This window comes from Hyperolius riggenbachi, chromosome 3 (genome assembly GCF_040937935.1).
Source record: "Hyperolius riggenbachi isolate aHypRig1 chromosome 3, aHypRig1.pri, whole genome shotgun sequence".
NCBI lineage: Eukaryota > Metazoa > Chordata > Amphibia > Anura > Hyperoliidae > Hyperolius > Hyperolius riggenbachi.
In genome coordinates this window covers 273,061,223-273,085,009 of record NC_090648.1, presented here as the reverse complement: position 1 = coordinate 273,085,009, position 23,787 = coordinate 273,061,223, and the positions used below count along the sequence as shown (strand labels likewise).

At 42.1% G+C, this 23,787-nt stretch overlaps 1 protein-coding gene and 1 long non-coding RNA gene across 3 annotated transcripts in view; both read right to left on the bottom strand.

The window, feature by feature from the left end:
• The window catches only part of LOC137561402 (uncharacterized), a 108,675-nt gene extending 103,026 nt beyond the window's left edge, over positions 1-5,649 (bottom strand). The window contains exon 1 of the long non-coding RNA XR_011030000.1: positions 5,584-5,649. This is a non-coding gene — a long non-coding RNA (uncharacterized lncRNA). The remainder of the gene's footprint in view (positions 1-5,583) is intronic.
• A 6,838-nt stretch (positions 5,650-12,487) lies between these two features.
• Positions 12,488-23,787, bottom strand: part of TAFA5 (TAFA chemokine like family member 5) — a 657,885-nt gene continuing 646,585 nt past the window's right edge. For both annotated transcript variants that reach the window (XM_068276329.1, XM_068276330.1), the window contains one exon: positions 12,488-15,432. In XM_068276329.1, the coding sequence (XP_068132430.1) occupies positions 15,424-15,432 (9 nt within the window). In that variant the 3' untranslated portion in view covers positions 12,488-15,423. The remainder of the gene's footprint in view (positions 15,433-23,787) is intronic.

Sequence of the window (23,787 nt, the reverse complement as noted above, 5' to 3'; positions counted from 1 at the left end):
ATATAGGGACATTTCTGCACAAGGATTTCATTCTGACTGACTCTAACTGTCCTGGAGTTTACATCAGAAGACAATTCTGCATAAAACCTGTTTACATTGAAGGACTTAGTTCACTGTCTATGGTGATATCTGGATGAATACACTAACCAACATTAACCTATACTACCATTTCCATAGGGAGCAACAAGTACATATCTGAATCCTACTTACCTTTTCAGGAAATTTTTGGCTTTAAAAGTCTTTTTTTACTCTCGCATATAAAGAACTAGATAACTGGCCAGTTTATCCAATAAGAGTGATATAATATTGGTACTTTAAGGTTGCAATACCTTACTACATGCTAACCCCATATGTGCATTTTGAGCTTGGTCTTTTTATATATATGTATGTATATTTTATTTTTGGATATTGAGAAATAAAAGTAAAGATTTTATATTTTTCTATATATAGTCTCTCTTCCCTTTGTCTTACTGACCAGTGACATTATTTTTGTGACCAACTTCATAGAAAAGACTTATCTTTATTTTTATCATTAAGCTATAGAAACACAACAGCAAACCAATAAAAAATGGCCACCTTTAGTTACTTGGAGTGCATAAAATATGAATACTTTTTCATATATGTAGATTAACCCCTTCATCCCTGAGTTCAACGTCTATAAGAATAATGTTGCATCTTATTTATGCATTAAAATGCCTTTCAAAGCAATGCACAGTAGACCTGATATATTACTGTTTTCCATGGAACATAAATTATCCCATTGTCCTGTCGTGATTCTGCAGTTTTGTGGTAAGAATGTGAAATTCTCACTAGGATTTGAGAAGGCAATTTCATGAATACATTTACAATCAGGAATATTGTAATATATCCAAGCTGTTCTGGACTTTTTCTTTTCTGTTGTGAACATGTACAAGCAACTGCAATCACACACTCACTAAATCAGTAGCCTTTCAGCAACCCCCACAATGGTCTAGTATGACTCAAGATTGTTTCATGTTTTTCTGAGTTAAAAGTTCAACATTTACTACATTCTTCACTGATTTCAAGACTAGGAGAACTATAGAAAATCAGGACAACTGTGTAGGACAAGACATATGGTTTCAGCTCCAAATATAATAAAACTGCTACTGTGCTCCCACTCACTAGCATTTAACATGTTAAAAACCATAAAAATATGCTTAACAAGAATTTAGCTAAAATGCCATAATATATTAGGTCTGACAGATAGGCACCATGTCCCATTAAACCAGAAAGAGGGCCATGTCCCTTTGGTTGTCACCTACAACCCACGCCTGGAAATCTTACGAAGGATTGCTAAGGAACTTCATCCCATTTTACACAAGGATCACAGACTGAGAAAGATATTCCCTAAACCTCCCCTCTTGTCATATCGGCAACCACACATTCTGAAACAGATGATTGTCAGGAGTTCTTTGAATAAGCCTCAACAAAATGGAACATCACCCTGCTGACAAAAAAGGTGTGTGACCTGCAGACACATTTACTCCACTGGCAGGTTAACGATACCAGGTTCACAACAGGAGTACAGAGTACAAGGCACATTTTCCTGTGGTTCCACCAATCTGATATATCTGATCATGTGTGCTAAATGCCCCAATGTTATGTACGTGGGAGAAACTGGACAAACTCTGCCCAACTGTATGAATGGTCACAGGCAAACTATTAAGGATACAAAATCTGAACTCCCAGTTGCTACACACTTTCGTTCCAATGGACACAGCATATATGATCTGCATGTCACTGCCCTGAAGGGTGGCTTCAAAACGTCAAATGATCGATTAATAGCAGAAACAAAATTTATAAATTGGTTCAAAGCAGTGGACAAGGGCTTGAATAAGGACAAAAACTTTTTATATTGGTATGAGGCTGATGATATTTAAACTCCTTCTCAGCCTGTATAGCTAAACTTGTGAACTCAGAATTTAGGATACATCTGTGTCAGTCCAACAGGTCTGGAAGCATGGTGTAAACAAGGATCCTTATCTCAGCTAACAACCTTTCACCTCATTTAGATGTTCTGTTTCACTTAAAGGAGTTGTCAGGGCAATTTTAATAAAATAAACGCTACTTACCAGGGGTTTCCTCCAGCCCCAAGCTCCCAGGACCTCCCTCGCCGCAGCTCTGCCTGCAGCCGTTTGCCGGAGCTCCGACCCGGTCCCCGGTGATGACGTCAGAGCGACCTGGAAGTCGCTCTGTACTGCGCCTGCGCGAGCGGTGCTGTCAATCACCGCCACGTGGGCCGGAGCGTGGCAGTGATTGTTAGCGGCGCTCGCGCAGGCGCAGTACAGAGCAACCTCCAGGTCACTCTGACGTCATCGCCGGGGACCAGGTCGGAGCTCTGGCAATCGGCTGCGGGCAGAGCTGCGGCGAGGGAGGTCCTGGGAGCTTGGGGCTGGAGGAAACCCCCGGTAAGTAGCGTTTATTTTATTAAAATTGCCCTGACAACTCCTTTAAGGCATCTTAATGACATGTATTTATGCTTGAAAAAAAGCTATGTTTTCCCTTTTGATGTTGCATGTATAAAGCTGTCTGTACCATCAGCCTACAAGCAAACAGGATTTAAGCCCGACAAAGGCTGCAAGGTCGAAAGCTTGCTGATTCTTATTCTTTTTAGTTATCTAATAAATGATATCACCCTGATTTAAAACGTCTTGCTTTTACTGATGGCTAACACGGTACAATACCCTACTGCTACTACTATGTCCCATGAGAGTTATTTAGTGTCCAGCAGCCTTTACAAGTATAGCATAAACCTGTATAGTCTGTGCTGCTCCAAACAGGTACAGGATCAGCAGGAGGGGCTTTCAGCCATCACGTGACTATTTCTTTCAGATGGATTTTTTGTAAGTTGTTTAAGCCAGAGAAGGGAAAATGGCAGTTTTTTATTTAACTCTGGAGCTGGGCTTTAAAGAGGAACTCCAGTTAAAATAATGTAATAAAAAAGTGCATTTTTACAATAATTATGTATAAATGATTTAGTCAGTGTTTGCCCATTGCAAAAAAATAAATTTAAATCCCTGATTTACATTCTGACATTTAGCACATGGTGACATTTTTACTGCTGGCAGGTGATGCAGCTGCTGCTTGCTTTTTTGGCAGTTGGAAACAGCTGTAAACAGCTATTTCCTACAATGCAACAAGGTTCACAGACAGGAAACTGCCAGAACCATGGTCCTAAGAGTTTCTTGTTGGAGGGGTTTCACCACAATATCAGCCATACAGAGCCCCCTGATGATCTGTTTGTGAAAAGGAATAGATTTCTCATGTAAAATGGGGTATCAGCTACTGATTGGGATGAAGTTCAATTCTTGGTCTTGGTTTCTTTTTAAGTATCAAGACTTCCATCTAATCTGTTTTTTATATTGTTCCAGTTACATGTAAAACACACACGAACAAAATAATGTTAAGCTAAAATGATCAAACACACCCTTCATTTACATGGTTTGTTCAGCAAAATGGTATAATGATATGTGTCAGAAAAAATGCAAGCCCCCCCCCCCCCCCCCTCTACAATACATATAAAAAAATAGAAAGCCAAAAAAAGATGGTATCTCATAGGCACACAAGTATATATAAGTTAAAACATATTTTTAATGTTAAGCATAACGCATATAAAGGACAGTCTTATACAAAGTATAAAAAAAAATACATCACGGAACAAAGTAGCATACATGATCAAAGCCTGATGCACATTTCCTAATGGCAAAGAACCGCTACTTCAGAGGCAAAGGTTACAGTAACACATCCACAATGGTCAGATAAAAACATATATTCTTGTGATTAAATGCATCCACATAAACAGGTAGTATCACTGATAACTGAATCCACTTTGCAAACTGCACACAGATCACATGGCACTTGAGATGGTCATTAGACTGCTAACCACTTCATTTACTGTCCACATGTTTCAGTGTTACACAGGACATCCTTCAGTGTTTTTCTGGTGTGAGACAAGGCTGAGTACTTAGAACTAATGCTGTGCAGATTACAAAGTGGAGACGACTGTGACGTATACTACCTATTCATGTGGATACGTTTAATCATGAGGCTATATGTTTTTATCTGACCACCATGGATGTGTTACTGTAACCTTTGCCTCTGAAGAAGCAGTTCTTTGCAACTGTGAAGCAGGCATCAGGCTTTGATCAAATAAACTATGTGATTTTGTGATGCAGATGTTTTTGTATACGATTGTCCTGTATATACATTATATTCAACAGTAAAAGTTATGTTTGAACTTGTATGCTGACAAAATTTTTGGCCTGCTATTTTTGGATCAGATTCAGCCCAATGCAAGACAATCATGTTAGAAGCATGTAGTAGGTCTTTCCTTCCTCAAATTTACACACACACTCGCACACGTTTATTATGCAAAGGCCAAAATCTTTGTGGATCTTTCTCCATATAGTTAGGTATTTTAAATGTTGGCGGCATTCTTTAACATCAAAACTGAGGTCAAATGAGTGCTTAACTTTCCTTTTACTGTACCCAATTATAAGACATGTAACTCTGCTCAGAATCATGCTTTTTTTCCCAAAAAAACTATTAAAAATATTTTTTCATTATGTTTATTTTTAAAGCATTCTTACTCTTTTGCAAAATCAGCATGACTTCCCACCCCCGAGCATTTTTAAGCTCCTTGCTTTCTAAGCAGAATGGTATTGCCAGAATGACTTGGTAGGGTGTGGGGCTGTACCACCTAAACAATATCAGGACACGTGGTAGTTGACATGCGGGTTTGCAAGATGGGGCAGAAATCTTCCCCAGTAATTCTGTTTTGTCATTTCAGTAGACCAAACAAAAACCTCAGTGGTCATTTCTGCCAGGCTTTTTCATTGGTCCATTCACCTTACCAATCAGACTCCTCCCCAGGAAGGATTCAGTATTGTAGTGTTTGGGCAGAATGTAGATGGAGGTACTCATTCTACACTTTAAGAAGGACTATGATTGGGGAAGCACACATTAATTTAATTAAGGTGTGGATAATAAGATTTGTTTCAGGAAATGTAAATATTGTCATGGAAGTATTTTTGATCATGTAATTGGATGTGTATGTACACATTTAAATAGACTATGTAACAAATTTTTTAGCAGTATTTCTCCTATCCTACAAGTTCCTAAGGCTGTTCCATTGTGCTCTAGCTTACTGCAGCACTTTCTACTTGCACTGTCTCTGTAATAAATCAACTTATCTTTCCCCTGTTGGATTTGTCGCCCTGTGTCTGGAAGGCTGCCAACTCTTCAGTAATGTGAACAAGTTAACCCCTTCCATGTCCCTCCAGTGCTTGTGTGATGTTTATTCCTCACAGACAACGTCCCTGCTCTCACTGTCAGCTTGTCTGCTATCTGTGAGGCTGATAAACACAGATTGATAAACTGAACAAAGAATAGCTGGCTGAGTAGGAAGCTGCCTGTCAGGCAGACACGAGTGCAGAGCTGAGACTCCAGGCTCTAAAGACACAGCTTGTCATGCTTCATTGACACAGAGCTCTTTCAAAACTTGCACATAACCTCTAGAGACTGACTTCAATGTGTAACTCACTGAATTCTCTGAGTACTCACTGTGCATTAACTGAGTTCACTGCTCTGCTGATGTACTTCCTGTTTTGGTGGTCATCTTTTCTGTTTACAAAACAGTTTATAAAACTGTTTTTTTTACCCTCTTTATTGCAGCAGAGAGCAGCTAAAATATTACACAGAGGGCTAGGAGATTAGTGTTGGGCGAACATCTAGATGTTCGGGTTCGGGCCGAACAGGCCGAACATGGCCGCGATGTTCGGGTGTTCGACCCGAACTCCGAACATAATGGAAGTCAATGGGGACCCGAACTTTTGTGCTTTGTAAAGCCTCCTTACATGCTACATACCCCAAATTTACAGGGTATGTGCACCTTGGGAGTGGGTACAAGAGGGAAAAAAATTTAGCAAAAAGAGCTTATAGTTTTTGAGAAAATTGATTGTAAAGTTTCAAAGGAAAAATTGTCTTTTAAATGCTGAAAATGTCATGTTTCTTTGCACAGGTAACATGGTTTTTACCGCCAGGCAGTCATAAATGTAATAAAGAGAAGAGGTTCCATAAACAGGGACCGGTAACGCTAACCCAGCAGCAGCAGCAGCACACGTGATGGAACAGGAGGAGGCGCAGGAGGAGAAGGCCACGCTTTTTGAGACACAACAACCCAGGCCTTGCATGAGGACAAGAAGCGTGCGGATAGCATGCTTTTTACCGCCATGCAGTCATAAATGTAATAAAGATAAGAGGTTCAATAAACAGGGACCGGTAACGCTAACCCAGCAGCAGCAGCAGCACACGTGATGGAACAGGAGGAGGCGCAGGAGGAGAAGGCCACGCTTTTTGAGACACAACAACCCAGGCCTTGCATGAGGACAAGAAGCGTGCGGATATAGCAGCAATGCTTTTTGCCGCCATGCAGTCATAAATGTAATAAAGAGAAGAGGCTCAATAAACAGGGACCGGTAACGCTAACCCAGCAGCAGCAGCAGCACAGAGCACACGTGACGGAACAGGAGGAGGCGCAGGAGGAGAAGGCCACGCTTTGAGACACAACAACCCAGGCCTTGCATGAGGACAAGAAGCGTGCAGATAGCATGCTTTTTACCGCCATGCAGTCATAAATGTAATAAAGATAAGAGGTTCAATAAACAGGGACCGGTAACGCTAACCCAGCAGCAGCAGCACAGAGCACACATGATGGAACAGGAGGAGGCGCAGGAGGAGAAGGCTACGCTTTGAGACACAACAACCCAGGCCTTGCATGAGGACAAGAAGCGTGCGGATATAGCAATGCTTTTTGCCGCCATGCAGTCATAAATGTAATACAGATGAGAGGTTCAATAAACAGGGACCGGTAACGCTAACCCAGCAGCAGCAGCAGCAGCACAGAGCACACGTGATGGAACAGGAGGAGGCGCAGGAGGAGAAGGCCACGCTTTTTGAGACGCAACCCAGGCCTTGCATGAGGACAAAAAGCGTGCGGATATAGCAATGCTTTTTGCCGCCATGCAGTCATAAATGTAATACAGATGAGAGGTTCAATAAACAGGGACCGGTAACGCTAACCCAGCAGCAGCAGCAGCACAGAGCACACGTGATGGAACAGGAGGAGGCGCAGGAGGAGAAGGCCACGCTTTTTGAGACGCAACCCAGGCCTTGCATGAGGACAAAAAGCGTGCGGATATAGCAATGCTTTTTGCCGCCATGCAGTCATAAATGTAATACAGATGAGAGGTTCCATAAACAGGGACCGGAAACGCTAACCCAGCAGCAGCAGCACACGTGATGGAACAGGAGCAGGCGCAGGAGGAGAAGGCCATGCTTTTTGAGACACAACAACCCAGGCCTTGCATGAGGACAAAAAGCGTGCGGATATAGCAGCAATGCTTTTTGCCGCCATGCAGTCATAAATGTAATACAGATGAGAGGTTCAATAAACAGGGACCGGAAACGCTAAACCATCCCAGATGTTCATTGGTCATGTTACTTGGTTGGGGTCCTGGAGTGTTGCGTAGTCATTTCCAATCCAGGATTGATTCATTTTAATTTGAGTCAGACGGTCTGCATTTTCTGTGGAGAGGCGGATACGTGAACCTTGCAGGCAACGGCATTCTTCAAGCTTCGGGTTATTTTGCTGACCACGTGCTCATGCAACTCAGGCACTGCAGAGCGCGCAAAGTGGTAGCGGCTGGGAACCACGTAACGTGGGATGGCCACTGACATCATGCCCTTGAAGCTGTTTGTCTCCACCACTCGATATGGCAGCATTTCGCAGGCCAGAAGCTTGGCTATGCTGGCTCTTACTGCCACGGCCCGGGGGTCATTTGCTGGCAATTTCCTCTTGCGCTCAAACATCTCCGAGACAGACAACTGAACCGTAGGGCTGCACAACGAAGGGCTGTTGGTTGTTGTGTTTGATGAACACTGGGAGACCTCAAGAGCACTACTCCGGAAAGTGACAGTGTCAGCGTCATCTGATTTTTTGGAATGTTTTGAACCACGCAATGGCTGGGCTACTGCTGCTGCTGAGGCGGGTCTGGTGGTGAGTCTGGTGAACCCAAGGGAGGCAGTGTTGCTGGTGGTACCCTGTCCTGCCGCGTTTGCCCACAGAGTGGGATGTTTGGATAGCATGTGGCGGCTCATGCTGGTGGTGGAGAGGTTGTTAATACTTTTCCCCCTGCTCAGGCGGGTCTTGCACACCTTGCAAATCGCCATGGTAACATCCTCAGTGCAGTCTTCAAAGAAAGCCCAGAATTTGGAGCACCTGCCTTGCTGGCGATTTCTGTTTGCGCCTCTTTTGCCTCTCACTTGAACTTCCACGCTTGTGGTGCCTGAAATTGCGCGCCGCCTACCTTGTGGCACAAGGCGAACTCGTGCAGCAGTGGGTTCTTCAACAGACTCATCTGTGCTGCTGCTACGACGGCGATGTTCTCGTTCACAAACAAAATCTGGGTCTATGTCCACATTGTCCATACCCTCCTCTTCCATCTCCTCAAACTCGTCATATGTCATTGTGGGGGGCCGCCGCCGTGGAGTACAGCTCCCCAGCACAACCGTCAGGGGAAACACCTCTTCCCTTGCCCCTCCCTCTTTCACCGGATTTCTTCCTCATTTCACTTATCCTTACAGTACACGCTGACTGGCAGCAGTACAGTGGCAGTACAGAAATGCTATACAGTGGTGGGTGAGCGGTGTACCACTATTGCCAGCAGCGACACAGAGCACAATGCTATACAGTGGCGGGTGAGCGGTGTACTACTGTTCCCAGCAGACAAAGAGTGGCAGTAAACACAATGCTATATAGTGTGGCTGAGCCGTGTACACAGAGTGGCAGTAAACACAATGCTATATAGTCTGCTATATAGTCACCCCGAACGGGGTGATGTTCTGCAGCACCCGAACAGTGGCGAACACTGTTCGCCCAACACTACTGGGAACGCAGATTTTAGTACCTAAACACACGATACAACATGTTTTCCGGGGTCGGACTCTGAGGCACATACAGATGGTCCCGATCATCATCCTCATCATACAACTCTTCTCCTGAGTCTGACCCACCCACCACCTCTGCCACCCCAACATCCCCAGACACAGTCACAGACCCCTCATCGTCCTCAACATTAACTTGGGATGCTGGCCTGAGCCCGACCTCCTCCTCCACATCAGGCCCCATCATCCCCTCAATGGCAGCCCTCATTAATCGCTCTGGCGCCGGACCGATGGACACAACGTTCTCCTCCGGGGAGGGCTGCTGCTGACCACTGGCTGCTGGGGTGGATGTTATAGCTTGCGTGGGGCGTTGGCTGTTGCTGTTGTTGGGAGTGCTGCTCACAGCGGAGGTCTCTGAGGAACTCATGGTGAGCTCATATAGTGGTTGACGGTGAGTGGAGTATTACTGATCCCAGCAATATACACACTGACTGGCAGAGTACGCAATGCTATATAGTCTGGCTGAGCCGTGTACACAGAGTGGCAGTGAACAATGCTATATAGTCTGGCTGAGCGGTGTACACAGAGTGGCAGTACACACAATGCTATATAGTCTGGCTGAGCCATGTACACAGAGTGGCAGTAAACAATGGTATATAGTCTGGCTGAGCGGTGTACACAGAGTGGCAGTACACACAATGCTATAGAGTCTGGCTGAGCGGTGTACACAGAGTGGCAGTACACACAATGCTATGTAGTCTGGCTGAGCGGTGTACACAGAGTGGCAGTAAACACAATGCTATATATAGCGTGGCTGAGCGAGGTGCACAGTGGCAGTACACACAATGCTATATAGTCAGGCTGAGCCGTGTACACAGAGTGGCAGTACACACAATGCTATATAGTGTGGCTGAGCGAGCGGTGTACTACTATTCCCAGCAGACACAGAACAGTAAACACAATGCTATATAGTGTGGGTGAGCGAGCGGTGTACCACTATTCCCAGCAGACACAGAACAGTAAACAGAATGCTATATAGTGTGGCTGAACGAGCGGTGTACCACTATTCCCAGCAGACACAGAACAGTAAACAGAATGCTATATAGTGTGGCTGAGCGAGCGGTGTACCACTATTCCCAGCAGACACAGAACAGTGAACAGAATGCTATATAGTGTGGCTGAGCGAGCGGTGTACTACTATTCCCAGCAGACACAGAACAGTAAACAGAATGCTATATAGTGTGGCTGAGCGAGGTACACAGAGTGGCAGTAAACAGAATGCTATATAGTGTGGCTGAGCGAGCGGTGTACTACTGTTCCCAGCAGCGACACACAATGACTGGGGGGGACCCTGGCTAGCGTGGCTGGAGAGCGAACTACCCTGCCTGCCTACCCAAAGCTAAACCCACAGAGAAATGGCGGAGATATGACGTGGTTCGGGTATTTATTTACCCGAACCACGTGACCGTTCGGCCAATCAGAGCGCGTTCGGGCCCGAACCACGTGACCCGTTCGGCCAATCACAGCGCTAGCCGAACGTTCGGGGAACGTTCGGCCATGCGCTCTTAGTTCGGCCATGTGGCCGAACGGTTTGGCCGAGCACCGTCAGGTGTTCGGCCGAACTCGAACATCACCCGAACAGGGTGATGTTCTGCAGAACCCGAACAGTGGCGAACACTGTTCGCCCATCACTATAGGAGATGACCCCAAACAGGCAGGTATATTTGTTTATACTTCATTTTGTGAATACAGATTCTCTTGAACACAATCCTGGCATGGACAGATGTACTAGTATGCTCACTCCAAGCCCCTGGGAAGAGGGAGGGGCACATATATGTAAGCCACCTTAGTAAGAGGGGGTTAAGATTCTATTACAAATCATCTAACTTGTGTTGGTAGAGTTAACCTCAGATTTAGACTTCTTTTCTTTCCTTACTGCAGAGCCAGAGTGTCAAGTACCACGTGGATTCACAATTTTTAAGTGGCAGAGCCCCAAGCTGGTGGGCTCAGCCATTTTGGCAATCGGGCTTAACATTAGACCCTGAAAAGGATGCAGCCGCAGGGGGGCCCAGAAGCCACAGGGGGCCCCATCCTGAGAGACTGACAACTAAGGGCAAGGAGAGAAAGAAATGTTCCGCTCTCTGTAAAATTGTCCTATTGACTGCATCTGCTCAGCCACTGATAAGGTAATTTCTAGTTACGCCCCTGTTGGCAATTCCAGCCTGAAAGGGGACAAGGGTTTAAAAAGGCTTCAGAAAGGCATGCATTTTTTTTTCTAAATAAAACAGGTTAAAAAAATGAAACATAATACATATTAAAAGCAATAACAGAAAATAATATATAGCTAGTGAAGCAGTGGGAGATACATGATGTGTAGTGCTGAAGAAACTCAGCTGCAAAAGCAATAGAGATCAACCACCAATACCTTAATGCTAGGTACACATAATTACATTTTCTGACACATCTACTGATCGATTATTTCCAGCATGTCCGATCTGATTCCTGATCGATTTTCCGTTCACTTCTATGGAACATCAATCAGAAAATCAATCAGAAATCAGATGGGACATGTTGGAAATAATTGATCTGACAGTAAATCTGACAGAAAATTGCATTGTGTGTACCTAGCATAACACAAGCTTTCAAATGCTTAATCCAAGATATATTACAATTTGCTCTTCACAAACAATTAATTGGCAATTGAATAAGCCTGTAAACCTAGTGTGATGCAGGGCAGTAAAACATTTTCATGCTATTAGTCTCTTAACACCTGCAAATGAATTAGGTCCAAATAATTTAAAACAAATTACCAAATTCATATACTAGCAGTAGAGTATTGTACCTTGTTAGCCATGAGTAAAAGCAAGAATTTTTTAATCAGTAACAAAGTCTGAAGAAGGCGCATTAGCCAAAGGCTTACTATTTTTCTTTTAAGTTAGCCAATAAATAGTATCATCCATTCCTGATTCAAAACTTCTTATCACTACATCATCATCATTATGACAAGTGATGAATCCCAGGACTTCAGAGACCTCTTGCATGGGAGATTTAAAATGGAGGAAGGTACATTTGTTGATTAGCAACACCTGTCCAATACGGGAGTATAGGGCTTATGATTATGAAAGGTTGGCACAAAACAGGATGTGCTTTGGATGAGGGCTGTGACTCACCTGTTTAAAGGAATATATCTTTTTTTTAAATGTGGAATTAATTTTCAATGGTAATTTTATGGTGCATAATGTTTTACACTTAACTGGTAAAAATAGGTATTTCATTAATTGCTTGAAGTGTAAGTGTTAAAAATATACAATATTAATGGACATACATTGTTAGTCTTTTGTTTGGTTTATTGCACTTTTTTATTGAATATGCAAAGTTAGAATGGGTCTGCTATGCTGGAGCAAAACTTGTTGTCAAAGCATTCTTCTAATTAGAGTTGTGGCATTTAAAAATAAAACTGGTTTTACACCATTTATTAAATGTTGTTTTAGCTAATAAAAGTTTAAACAAGGTGTATGTCAAAAAAGAAAACAAGCTAAAAGCTAAATATGTTTTAAGTCAAAGGAAAGGAACAAATAAGGGATGTGTCAAAATATATTTAATCTCATGATAACTTAAACAAATGCAACAGCAGCCCTACAATAAAATCAACTGTATTCTGCAATCCATCGAACACTGGTCAAAATCCAAAGGGTGTGTCCGTGATGTTTTGTTTCATTTTTGAGGAGTGCTGACCAAAGATGAATTCTGTTGTTTTAGCCTGTGCGTAGCCCAATATCTACTTTATTTGACAAAATCTAAAAACAAAATCTATTTTTAAAAAATGATTATGAGGGGGTTAGTTGTGGTAATAATGTGTGGCATCAAATAGAATAATGTAATGTAATATGCTATACTTAAAAAAATAAAAAAACATCTGCCAGGAAGACAATACACTTGTATGTAACACACGAGTATTTCTAAAAAGAAAAAAAAAACTCAGTTATTTATAATTTTGTTCCCTATGCACCCCACATTTCAGATTAAATGTCTTGCTTCATGAAACTGAAGAATTAAAAATAGGATTCTAAAGATGAGGTAAATCTTGAATCTTGCACAGAGTATTGGCAATATATATTCAGGTACAAGTAGGATTCCCCAGGTAAAAATTCTAAATAGTGCTGACTAGAGAAAGTAGAAGAAACAACATATAAACACAATAAATTATTAAAATAAACAAAAAGCTCTTTTGAGCTACAGTATATAGATGTGCTGGTGCTCAGGTTTTAGCATTACTAACAGAAACAACCAGATAATTCCATTATGACAATTTGAAGCACATCAACTTCTCAGTTCTAGTTCTGATTTGCTTTCTTGGTCTAAGATTTACATAATTTCAAGTATAATTTTGCATGGTTTATAGATCTTATTTTTATTTTTGTCTTATTAATATCTTTGCCCTCTCATTGGCTTCTTTAGTCAATTCTGTTTAAGGATTATCACATCTCACAATTTATTTTGAACTTCAAGGAGATAATGCTTTAAAGTTCATAACTTATGTGGTGGCTTGCAGCCCTGTTATGCTTGTTCAGAGAGGAGCATAATCCACACCATCTAAGTGTTATGAGGGTACCTTTAAATATGCTACAGTCCTGTAAGAACAAAGATGGAAAAAGCAGGTCACATAGCCTCTCACTTTATCCTAAAGTCCACTTTCAAGCTGAAGTACCATTTATGTCTGTATTTATATAACTAATTGGTGCAAGGACTGCAGTCTCCATATGTACTGATGTGTCCCTTTTGCTTCATCTATCAATGTGATAGTGCCGTTGTTGACAAGAGTAACCAATTAGAAGCCTATAAAATATTTCTCAAATCTCAATATTATCTTCCCGATGAAGACTTTACTGAGGGTAAAGTCATTACATAGTTCAACAAGAGGCCATCACTCCAGTTGTCTTCATTACATTTCCTTTAAGGCTACATACATTTATTGTACACATGTTATAGAAATTTGGCAGTAATATGTTTATTATCAAATAAAGGATGTATCATATAAAAGAATCTCAAAGGCCTACTTGTACCATTCATATACATTCCAGATAAACTGTAATTTATGTGCACTCATAATCAGGGATAAAAAATAATGAGAAAGAACAATGTAGATATGTTTTCATCTATTTAACAGTATGCATAAATCAAAAAGAAAATGCTTTTCAACAGTGCAATGGTTGAATGCATTTATATTATATAAACATAATTCTTTGCTTTTTTCTCTCTGTTCATGCTTTACATCCCAACCATCCCAATGGAAGAAAGCAAACTACACTGGTGACTTCAGAGACAACTGAAGTAATAAACACAACAGAACTCTGGCACTGTTTGATTGCAGAGTTTCCACGTTAATTGTTAAATAGGCTTTTCTACAAATATACAACATATAAAAACTGTTAAATATATAACTTTAGGCTTTTCAAAATACATTTAATGATCTCTTTCAAACAAGTGTCACTTTTGTTCTTTAATTCTCTTTCAGGTGCTAAATGGTATACCAAATGAGGCCACAGGTGACCAAACATGCTCTTTTGCAAATACCGTTTTATCCAATTTCATCTATCAAAATGGAATTGTAGAAGAGGCATATTTTACTGGTTAAAACTGAAAATGAGTTTTAGTATGGGAATGTCATTCTAAGTACAGAGGAATAAAGTTATCATTAAGACAGTTTCTGTATTGTGAAATGTGTTTTAAAACATAGGCTATTATTGTTTCTCCATGCTCCATTAGACGTCTAAGATGTTCTCTCATAGAGCCATTTTCTGCATCCATTTTGCTGAAGTTGTCCATAGTGTTGTCCACTAGACAGTAAAATCCCAGTGTTGGATTTTCAGAAAACATGTCCATTGTTAAATCATAAGTAAGCATCCGTGTTAAATCTTTACAAGTAATCCTAATATTCTTCATGATATTAGGGCTTTGTCCATTTTAACATAGGCTGTACTCTTTGGTCTATTGTATTTATACCCAACAAATAAGAAAATAAAAGCAATTCACACAGTTCAGAGCACAAGGAGTCACTCTCTCTTTTGCACCTCAGTCCACTTGTAGACAAAACAGTCTTCTTTCTAAGGCTGATTGGGGTGGTTGAATATCCTTCAAAGTGGTGGAATATTCAGTTTCAAAGACGTTGGCAACATCAAGTCTATACGTACCGTCAATGAAGTGTTAACCATGAACTGTATTGCTAATGCCCAAGCATATCTTGTTCCAGTGTGGAGTATTCTTTTCTCCCATGATCCTTTATATGGAAGGACAAAGTTTAGCTCATAATGTAGAGAAAATATGCAGTGTTTTATGATATACTGGGGAACAGACGGAGTTGATGACATACGAGATGATGATCCACAGCAGTGAAATTGTCTAAAGTACATCACTCTCACAAGCTTGAACTCCTTCTGCAGGGTACTGCTGTTGCATTTGTCAGGAGACCTGTAGATCAATAAACACACACTGTAAGTCAATATTTTACTTTCAAGTCTCTATTGTTCTCTGTTAAATGTAACCTTTTGTAAGTATGCTCAGATCTCAAAGGAACCTATAATGAACTAAACAATGCTCTTTCTAGCTGTGGAAAATGTACTTTGAAAAAAAACATGCAGATAAGGACTTTCCATTATACTGTCAAAAATAATTAGAGAGAAGCAAATGAAAGCATTAATGTTGCTCTACTAATTTTCATCTCCGTGTTTCTTAACTGTATGTAAGTTGATTATCCAATAACTATATTATATAATTAAAACACACAGTGATGATGACACCTTGCTATATTTGTACATTTCATTTTCATTACCTCTAAAATAATCTCTAATGCAAGTTCAACAGGCTCTTATTACAATGCTGTGTATGGTAATAAATATACTGCATCTGAATTACTAAGCAATTTTAGTGAATACTTAATTAAGCATGTTATCTGATATACCTTCCATACTTGCAGGGTATGAATGCATATTTATATTTCAAATATATTTGTGCACAAGGCATTGACTGATGGTGGTGGAGAGTAATTCAGGTGTTGGGACATTTCCTAATGTTCAGAATAACAATATGTTTTTTCATTCCCAAATCATTACTGTAAATGGTCATAATGAAACATCTGCCTGCAATGCATGTTCCTATTAGTGCTTGCATAAAATTATTTATTACCATTTACATATATCTTCAGTTATGACAAGGCAGGGAATTTCATGGACTACCCACTTCTTCCATGCATGACTGCTGCTACACATTGGCAAAAACTGGGCTCCCAGGAGGAGTGTGGTCTTACACATTTAGCGGCTAAAAGAACACTTTACAAAGGAATTTCTCCCAGTTTAGTGAACAAATCTTGCAAAGGAAGCACAAAAGTGGACACCGAGAACCAACATAGTGTAGCATGTTCAGATGTAAAATGGGCGGTTATGTGAAAACAAATGAAATATTCTCACAAACATGGGTTACCAATTAGGCAACCAATATGTAGGCAAGTGGGGGGATTAGGCCTGACCCCAATCAAGTTAGGATTAGAAGTCGCTCTTTGTAGATCGGAAGGAAAAGGGTACCAACCATCCACCTTGGGTGAACTTAGAAATATACTGATACTTCTAACAGAGGCCAATACAGGATACAATTTGTTAAAAACCATTTAAAAGAGGAAGTAGTGGTGGACTTACCACCTCAAAGTAGACACAGATTCTGTTGATTAACAGTCAACAATAAATGTATTCAATTACTCCACAGTGCAGCGCTTTTCGTAGGTTCAAGCCTCACAGAGGCACTTCACTTCCTGACATAAACACAACAGTTTGCTCCAGTTACTGCCTGAGGAAGCAGGATTGAACCTGCAAAACGCGTTGCACTGTGGAGTAATTGAATACATTTATTGTTGACTATTAATCAACAAAATCTGTGTCTACTTTAAGGAGCGATATGTGGAGTGGTCCACCACCACCTTCTCTTTTAAATGGCTTTTAACAAATAATATCCTGTATTGGCGCCTCTGTACAAACTATCAGTATAGTTTACAAATTTTGTAACTATGTAACTATGTAACTATGTTTGCCTACAGCCTCATTGAAAAATCCTGTGTAGTATATTTCGCTGCAATTTCAACACAGACTGTTTCCATAATTTGTACAGTGCTTAGTTTTGTAGGTAGGAACCTATGTAATTATTTTGATGAGGTAGACATAGTTTAAATGTTTCAAACATCTTTAGTACTGCAGAGTATAATGGTTATTACCACTCTCCAGGCCTATGATATGTATTGATTTTGACATTATGTACTATTAAATAATGCTTATTTGCCTGGAGCAAAATCATTAAAAACTTTTTTTGCCCTCAAATTTGCCTCCTCCCTATTTGCGTTATACACATTCTGTTTAATTGTACTTTTAGTGTAGATTATCTGATGGCTTTGTTCTCATCACTTAAGGCCTATACACACTGTCAATCAATGCCACCCAATAGGGATTGGGACTTGATCCCTTCCCTCATAGCAACATTGTAGGGCTGAGGCTGTGCAGATGCATAGCTCGCCTGCAAGTGAGAAACGTGTTTATTTATATCGGGGGGGAGCAAAGGGGCATGGGATTGATGTTGAGCAGCTGGTGGGGCAAGTAGGTAGAACAATATTATCTCCTGTAGCTTGGTCAAAGCAATCTGCCAGGATGGATCACTGGCCAAGTGGTTGGGGGAATCGGGGACTGCTGTATACATGCTTGATTCTCATTAGAGGTGGTCGTTATCGTAAGCTTCAGACAAGTTTCACCTGGTGTGTGTATGGGCTTTAAATTCAGGATTATGATGAGAGTTTATTACCAGAAATCAGGTCAGTACTATGTAAGCAGTAACAATGTACCAATGGTTATTGTTAGGCTCCAGGTTAGTGTTTTGCTGGTACTGAATATATGGAGGTTACAGTTAGGCCACTGCAAAGGCTTGGTGTTGGAGAATACTTGGCACACTGTTCATTTCCTTAGGTTTTTTGTACTTAAATTATTATAAAGAGATCCACTGCACTACAATCTTCCAATAAAACAACATGAACATATTAAATGATATAATACACATTACTACATGAAGTGCAGATGCACAGAGAACACATTTTTGAACTGGTAACAAACACAAACAAGAAGAAGATCAGTGGGCTACTGATGCAAAATCTAGTGTTTTTATTTAACCAAATTATCTTGGTTTTCTGCAAATTTCTGTTTGAGTAAGATAAACTTCTCAATCCATATTCTTATTTATTAATAAGAGGGACCCTGTAAAGAAAAAGTTAGGAACATGGGGCCTGATTCACAAAGCTTTTCTGTTAAATAATCTCACCTTATTTATTAACCCACAACTTCTCTCTCTCCTTAAATGACTTAACTCATGATTTACCTCTCCTTATCTAACTTATCTCATGGTTTAGCTCTCCTTATTTGACATAACGCATGGTTTAGCTCTCCTTATTTGACATAACTCATGGTCTAGCTCTTTTTTATTTGACATAACTCCAGGGCCAGATTTCTGGAAAGGCCCCAAAAGCCATGGCCTAGGGTGCTGAAAATTCAGAAGGATAAAAGGGCGCTGGACCTGAGAGAGATAAGAGGCTGCATGTCAAAATAAATCATTTCTCCTGCTCCGAAGCTGCCCTGCTTTGCTGCACATACAGTCAGAATTCCAGAGCTCCGTGTATTTTCCTTACTTCATGGTGTGCGATGAGACAGTGCTATCTCCTGAACATACAAGCTTCAGTTTAGTGCCAGGGGTGTAGAGAAACCTGGATCACCATGTGCTTGCTGCACAGTCTGTGACTCTGGTTGTAAACAGAATTTCTGATCCAGTAAGGTAAACATTTTAACAGAATTATAATTTCCACTTTACAACTCAAGCTGGGCTAAACAGTGTATTGCTAGTCAGACTCTGTTAATGACTTGAGTCATTACTTCTCCTCTTTCCCCCTGGATTGTAAATCCTAAACAGAAAGAGATAAGGTTTTTTCTCCCTAGAGAAATTTATTTCAGCCCTTTCTAAGCTAAATCTTAACCCCTTGCTGGCTCATTTTAAAGGCAGCAGTACTGCAGATGTATGAGACAGACAACTCCTCTATAATTATAATTGCATATGTACTGTTGTACACTTTTGTATTGTTACTTTCTGTTTTGTATACCAAAAGTAATAGCATATACTAAAAATTAAAAAAATATATATATTTGTACCATGTTGGCAAACAGTAAAAACAAAACAAAAAAATCTGTGAAAGAATCAGAACCATAAACAACAGAAAAAAAATGCAACAGGTCTGTGATTACAGAAGAGCAGTGAGGGAGAATAACTGCTCTGCTACTTCATGCCTGGTACACACCATGCAATTTTCCATGAGATAGACCGGTCAAATCGATTATTTCTGACAGGTCCAATCTGATTTCTGATCATTTTTCTGATCGACTTTGTATAAGTGATCAGAAAATTGATTCAACCCATCTATCTGGTGCATACCAGGCAATGGGGGCTCACTGCTCTGACAGGTAAAACAATAATTCATCATTTTTCAGAGAGAAAACATTCATACATATACACGAGTCACTAAACAGGCATTTCCTACTGCAAACAAGTGATCGCAAGTCAGGGTGTTGGACAGAATGATAATGAATGTGTGTGTGTGGGGGGAAGGGAGAGCGGTTGGTGGTACTGGGCCTAGAGCACTGGAAAGTACAAATCCGGCCCTGCATAACTCATGGTTTAGCTCTGCTTATTTGACATAACTCATGGTTTAGCTCTCCTTATTTGTCATAACTCATAGTTTAGCTCCTCTAATCTATTTATCTCATGAATTATCTCTCCTTATTTGTTTATCTCATGCACTCCTTACAGTTAAGGTGAAAAATAAATAACCATTGTGAATCAACCCCAATGTTAAGTGTATGTACAATGATCAGACACAGAGCTCTACGCTCCATTTAACTATTGTTATATACTGGAATTCACTATCCTCTCTTAGCATAGCACATTGTATAAATTATAATGTAATCATTTGGCTATGACAGAACAGGACTGAACAAGACAAGGAGTCCTTTTGGTGCAGTCAGTATGCTCATGCAGCTACTGCGGTAGCTTCTAAAAACTGAGGCTATTTGAGATTCCTTGCTTGCACAACAAATAGCTTGTCTGCTTTCAGACGTCCCTGACTGCTGCTGCTGCTCACAAATGTAATATATGTACACACACACACACACACACACACACACACTTAATATCCACATGGCATGGCTCCACATGCTATGTGCATTCCTGTTGCTTGCCAACGTTTTGTAGGTGAGAGAGGTTAGTTGATCTTAGAGCTCTAGGTTTCATAATAATACAATCATACCCCATATTTAAATTATATATCTTTTCTGAATAGAACACATTTTGCAACGTGTTTAAAAAGTATTTGGCTGTGACAAAGCAATACTAGTCAGGACTTGGGATCACTTTGGGGAAGTTGATTAGCTGTAAGTAAACACTACAAAGTATGCACATTTATGAACAGAAATTATTGGAGAATTAGTATTCTTGTGGTTTAAATATAAATTAAAATTAAAAAAAAATCTGTAGCAATGGTTGATGGCTGACATCTTCCACGGGAAGTGTTTAACCACTTTCCGGCCGCGTCACGCCGATGGGCATGGCCGCGGCGGCAGCCCCAGGACTGCCTAACGCGATCGGCTTAAAGTCCTGGGGCTGGGATTTTCAGGAGATCGCGCATAGGGTGCACGCGCATCTCCTGCTTGAGGGGCGGAGCTCCACCCCGACTTCAGTCTCCGAGCGGCAACTGTTAGACAGCGGAATCGCCATCTATTTACATAGCAGCAGCGCTGCACTGGGGACAGCCGGGGGGACAAGAGAACGATCGGCTCTCATAGGCAGAAGCCTATGACAGCCGATTGCTGTAATTGGCCGGCTGTGGGGTGGGAGGGAGGGAAGGGGTTTAAAGCAACAGTTTTTTTTTTTTAAAAAGCAGCAACACAAATATTGATTAAAAAATAAATAAACATGGGGGGAGCGATCAGACCCCACCAACAGAGAGCTCTGTTGGTGGGGAGAAAAGGGGGGGGGGAATCACTTGTGTGCTGTGTTGTGCGGCTAGTGTTGGGCGAACAGTGTTCGCCACTGTTCGGGTTCTGCAGAACATCACCCTGTTCGGGTGATGTTCGAGTTCGGCCGAACACCTGACGGTGCTCGGCCAAACCGTTCGGCCATATGGCCGAACTAAGAGCGCATGGCCGAACGTTCCCCGAACGTTCGGCTAGCGCTGTGATTGGCCGAACGGGTCACGTGGTTCGGACCCGAACGCGCTCTGATTGGCCGAACTGTCACGTGGTTCGGGTAAATAAATACCCGAACCACGTCATATCTCCGCCATTTGTCTGTGGGTTTAGCTTTGGGTAGGCAGGCAGGGTAGTTCGCGCTCCAGCCACGCTAGCCAGGGTCCCCCCCAGTCATTGTGTGTCGCTGCTGGGAATAGTAGTACACCGCTCGCTCAGCATTCTGTTTACTGCCACTCTGTGTACCTCGCTCAGCCACACTATATAGCATTCTGTTTACTGCCACTCTGTGTCTGCTGGGAATAGTAGTACACCGCTTGCACAGCCACACTATATAGCATTCTGTTTACTGCCACTCTGTGTACCTCGCTCAGCCACACTATATAGCATTCTGTTTACTGCCACTCTGTGTCTGCTGGGAATAGTGGTACACCGCTCGCTCAGCCACACTATATAGCATTCTGTTCACTGTTCTGTGTCTGCTTGGAATAGTGGTACACCGCTCGTTCAGCCACACTATATAGCATTCTGTGTACTGTTCTGTGTCTGCTGGGAACAGTAGTACACCGCTCGTTCAGCCACACTATATAGCATTCTGTGTACTGTTCTGTGTCTGCTGGGAACAGTAGTACACCGCTCGCTCAGCCACACTATATAGCATTCTGTTCACTGTTCTGTGTCTGCTGGGAATAGTGGTACACCGCTCGCTCAGCCACACTATATAGCATTCTGTTCACTGTTCTGTGTCTGCTGGGAATAGTGGTACACCGCTCGCTCAGCCACACTATATAGCATTCTGTTTACTGTTCTGTGTCTGCTGGGAATAGTGGTACACCGCTCGCTCATCCACACTATATAGCATTCTGTTCACTGTTCTGTGTCTGCTGGGAATAGTGGTACACCGCTCGCTCAGCCACACTATATAGCATTCTGTTCACTGTTCTGTGTCTGCTGGGAATAGTGGTACACCGCTCGCTCAGCCACACTATATAGCATTCTGTTCACTGTTCTGTGTCTGCTGGGAATAGTGGTACACCGCTCGCTCAGCCACACTATATAGCATTCTGTTCACTGTTCTGTGTCTGCTGGGAATAGTGGTACACCGCTCGCTCAGCCACACTATATAGCATTCTGTTCACTGTTCTGTGTCTGCTGGGAATAGTGGTACACCGCTCGCTCAGCCACACTATATAGCATTCTGTTTACTGTTCTGTGTCTGCTGGGAATAGTGGTACACCGCTCGCTCATCCACACTATATAGCATTCTGTTCACTGTTCTGTGTCTGCTGGGAATAGTGGTACACCGCTCGCTCAGCCACACTATATAGCATTCTGTTCACTGTTCTGTGTCTGCTGGGAATAGTGGTACACCGCTCGCTCAGCCACACTATATAGCATTCTGTTCACTGTTCTGTGTCTGCTGGGAACAGTGGTACACCGCTCGTTCAGCCACACTATATAGCATTCTGTGTACTGTTCTGTGTCTGCTGGGAACAGTAGTACACCGCTCGTTCAGCCACACTATATAGCATTCTGTGTACTGTTCTGTGTCTGCTGGGAACAGTAGTACACCGCTCGTTCAGCCACACTATATAGCATTCTGTTCACTGTTCTGTGTCTGCTGGGAATAGTGGTACACCGCTCGCTCAGCCACACTATATAGCATTCTGTTCACTGTTCTGTGTCTGCTGGGAACAGTAGTACACCGCTCGTTCAGCCACACTATATAGCATTCTGTGTACTGTTCTGTGTCTGCTGGGAACAGTAGTACACCGCTCGTTCAGCCACACTATATAGCATTCTGTTCACTGTTCTGTGTCTGCTGGGAATAGTGGTACACCGCTCGCTCAGCCACACTATATAGCATTCTGTGTACTGTTCTGTGTCTGCTGGGAACAGTAGTACACCGCTCGTTCAGCCACACTATATAGCATTCTGTTCACTGTTCTGTGTCTGCTGGGAATAGTGGTACACCGCTCGCTCAGCCACACTATATAGCATTCTGTTCACTGTTCTGTGTCTGCTGGGAATAGTGGTACACCGCTCACCCGTCACTGTATAGCATTGTGCTCTGTGTCGCTGCTGGGAATAGTGGTACTGTATAGCATTTCTGTACTGCCACTGTACTGCTGCCAGTCAGCGTGTACTGTAAGGATAAGTGAAATGAGGAAGAAATCCGGTGAAAGAGGGAGGGGCAAGGGAAGAGGTGTTTCCCCTGACGGTTCACGTACAGGCCACAGGGGAGCACCCAAGAAAACCCACTCAATACCACCCATGTTGTCCAGGACAACAACCCTCACAAATCCAAAAGAACAGGACCAGATAATTACTTGGATGACCTCTCAAGCGTCCAGCAGTGGGTTAAGCAGCACCAGCACATCACGCACGAGGTCCGAGTCCTCAGCCAGTTACAAGGAGCCAGTGGGCACAAAGCTGACACAACCGGCAGCGACACCACGCACACAACTGCCAGATAACCAGTCCGATGAATTACCTCAGGACACAATGGGGT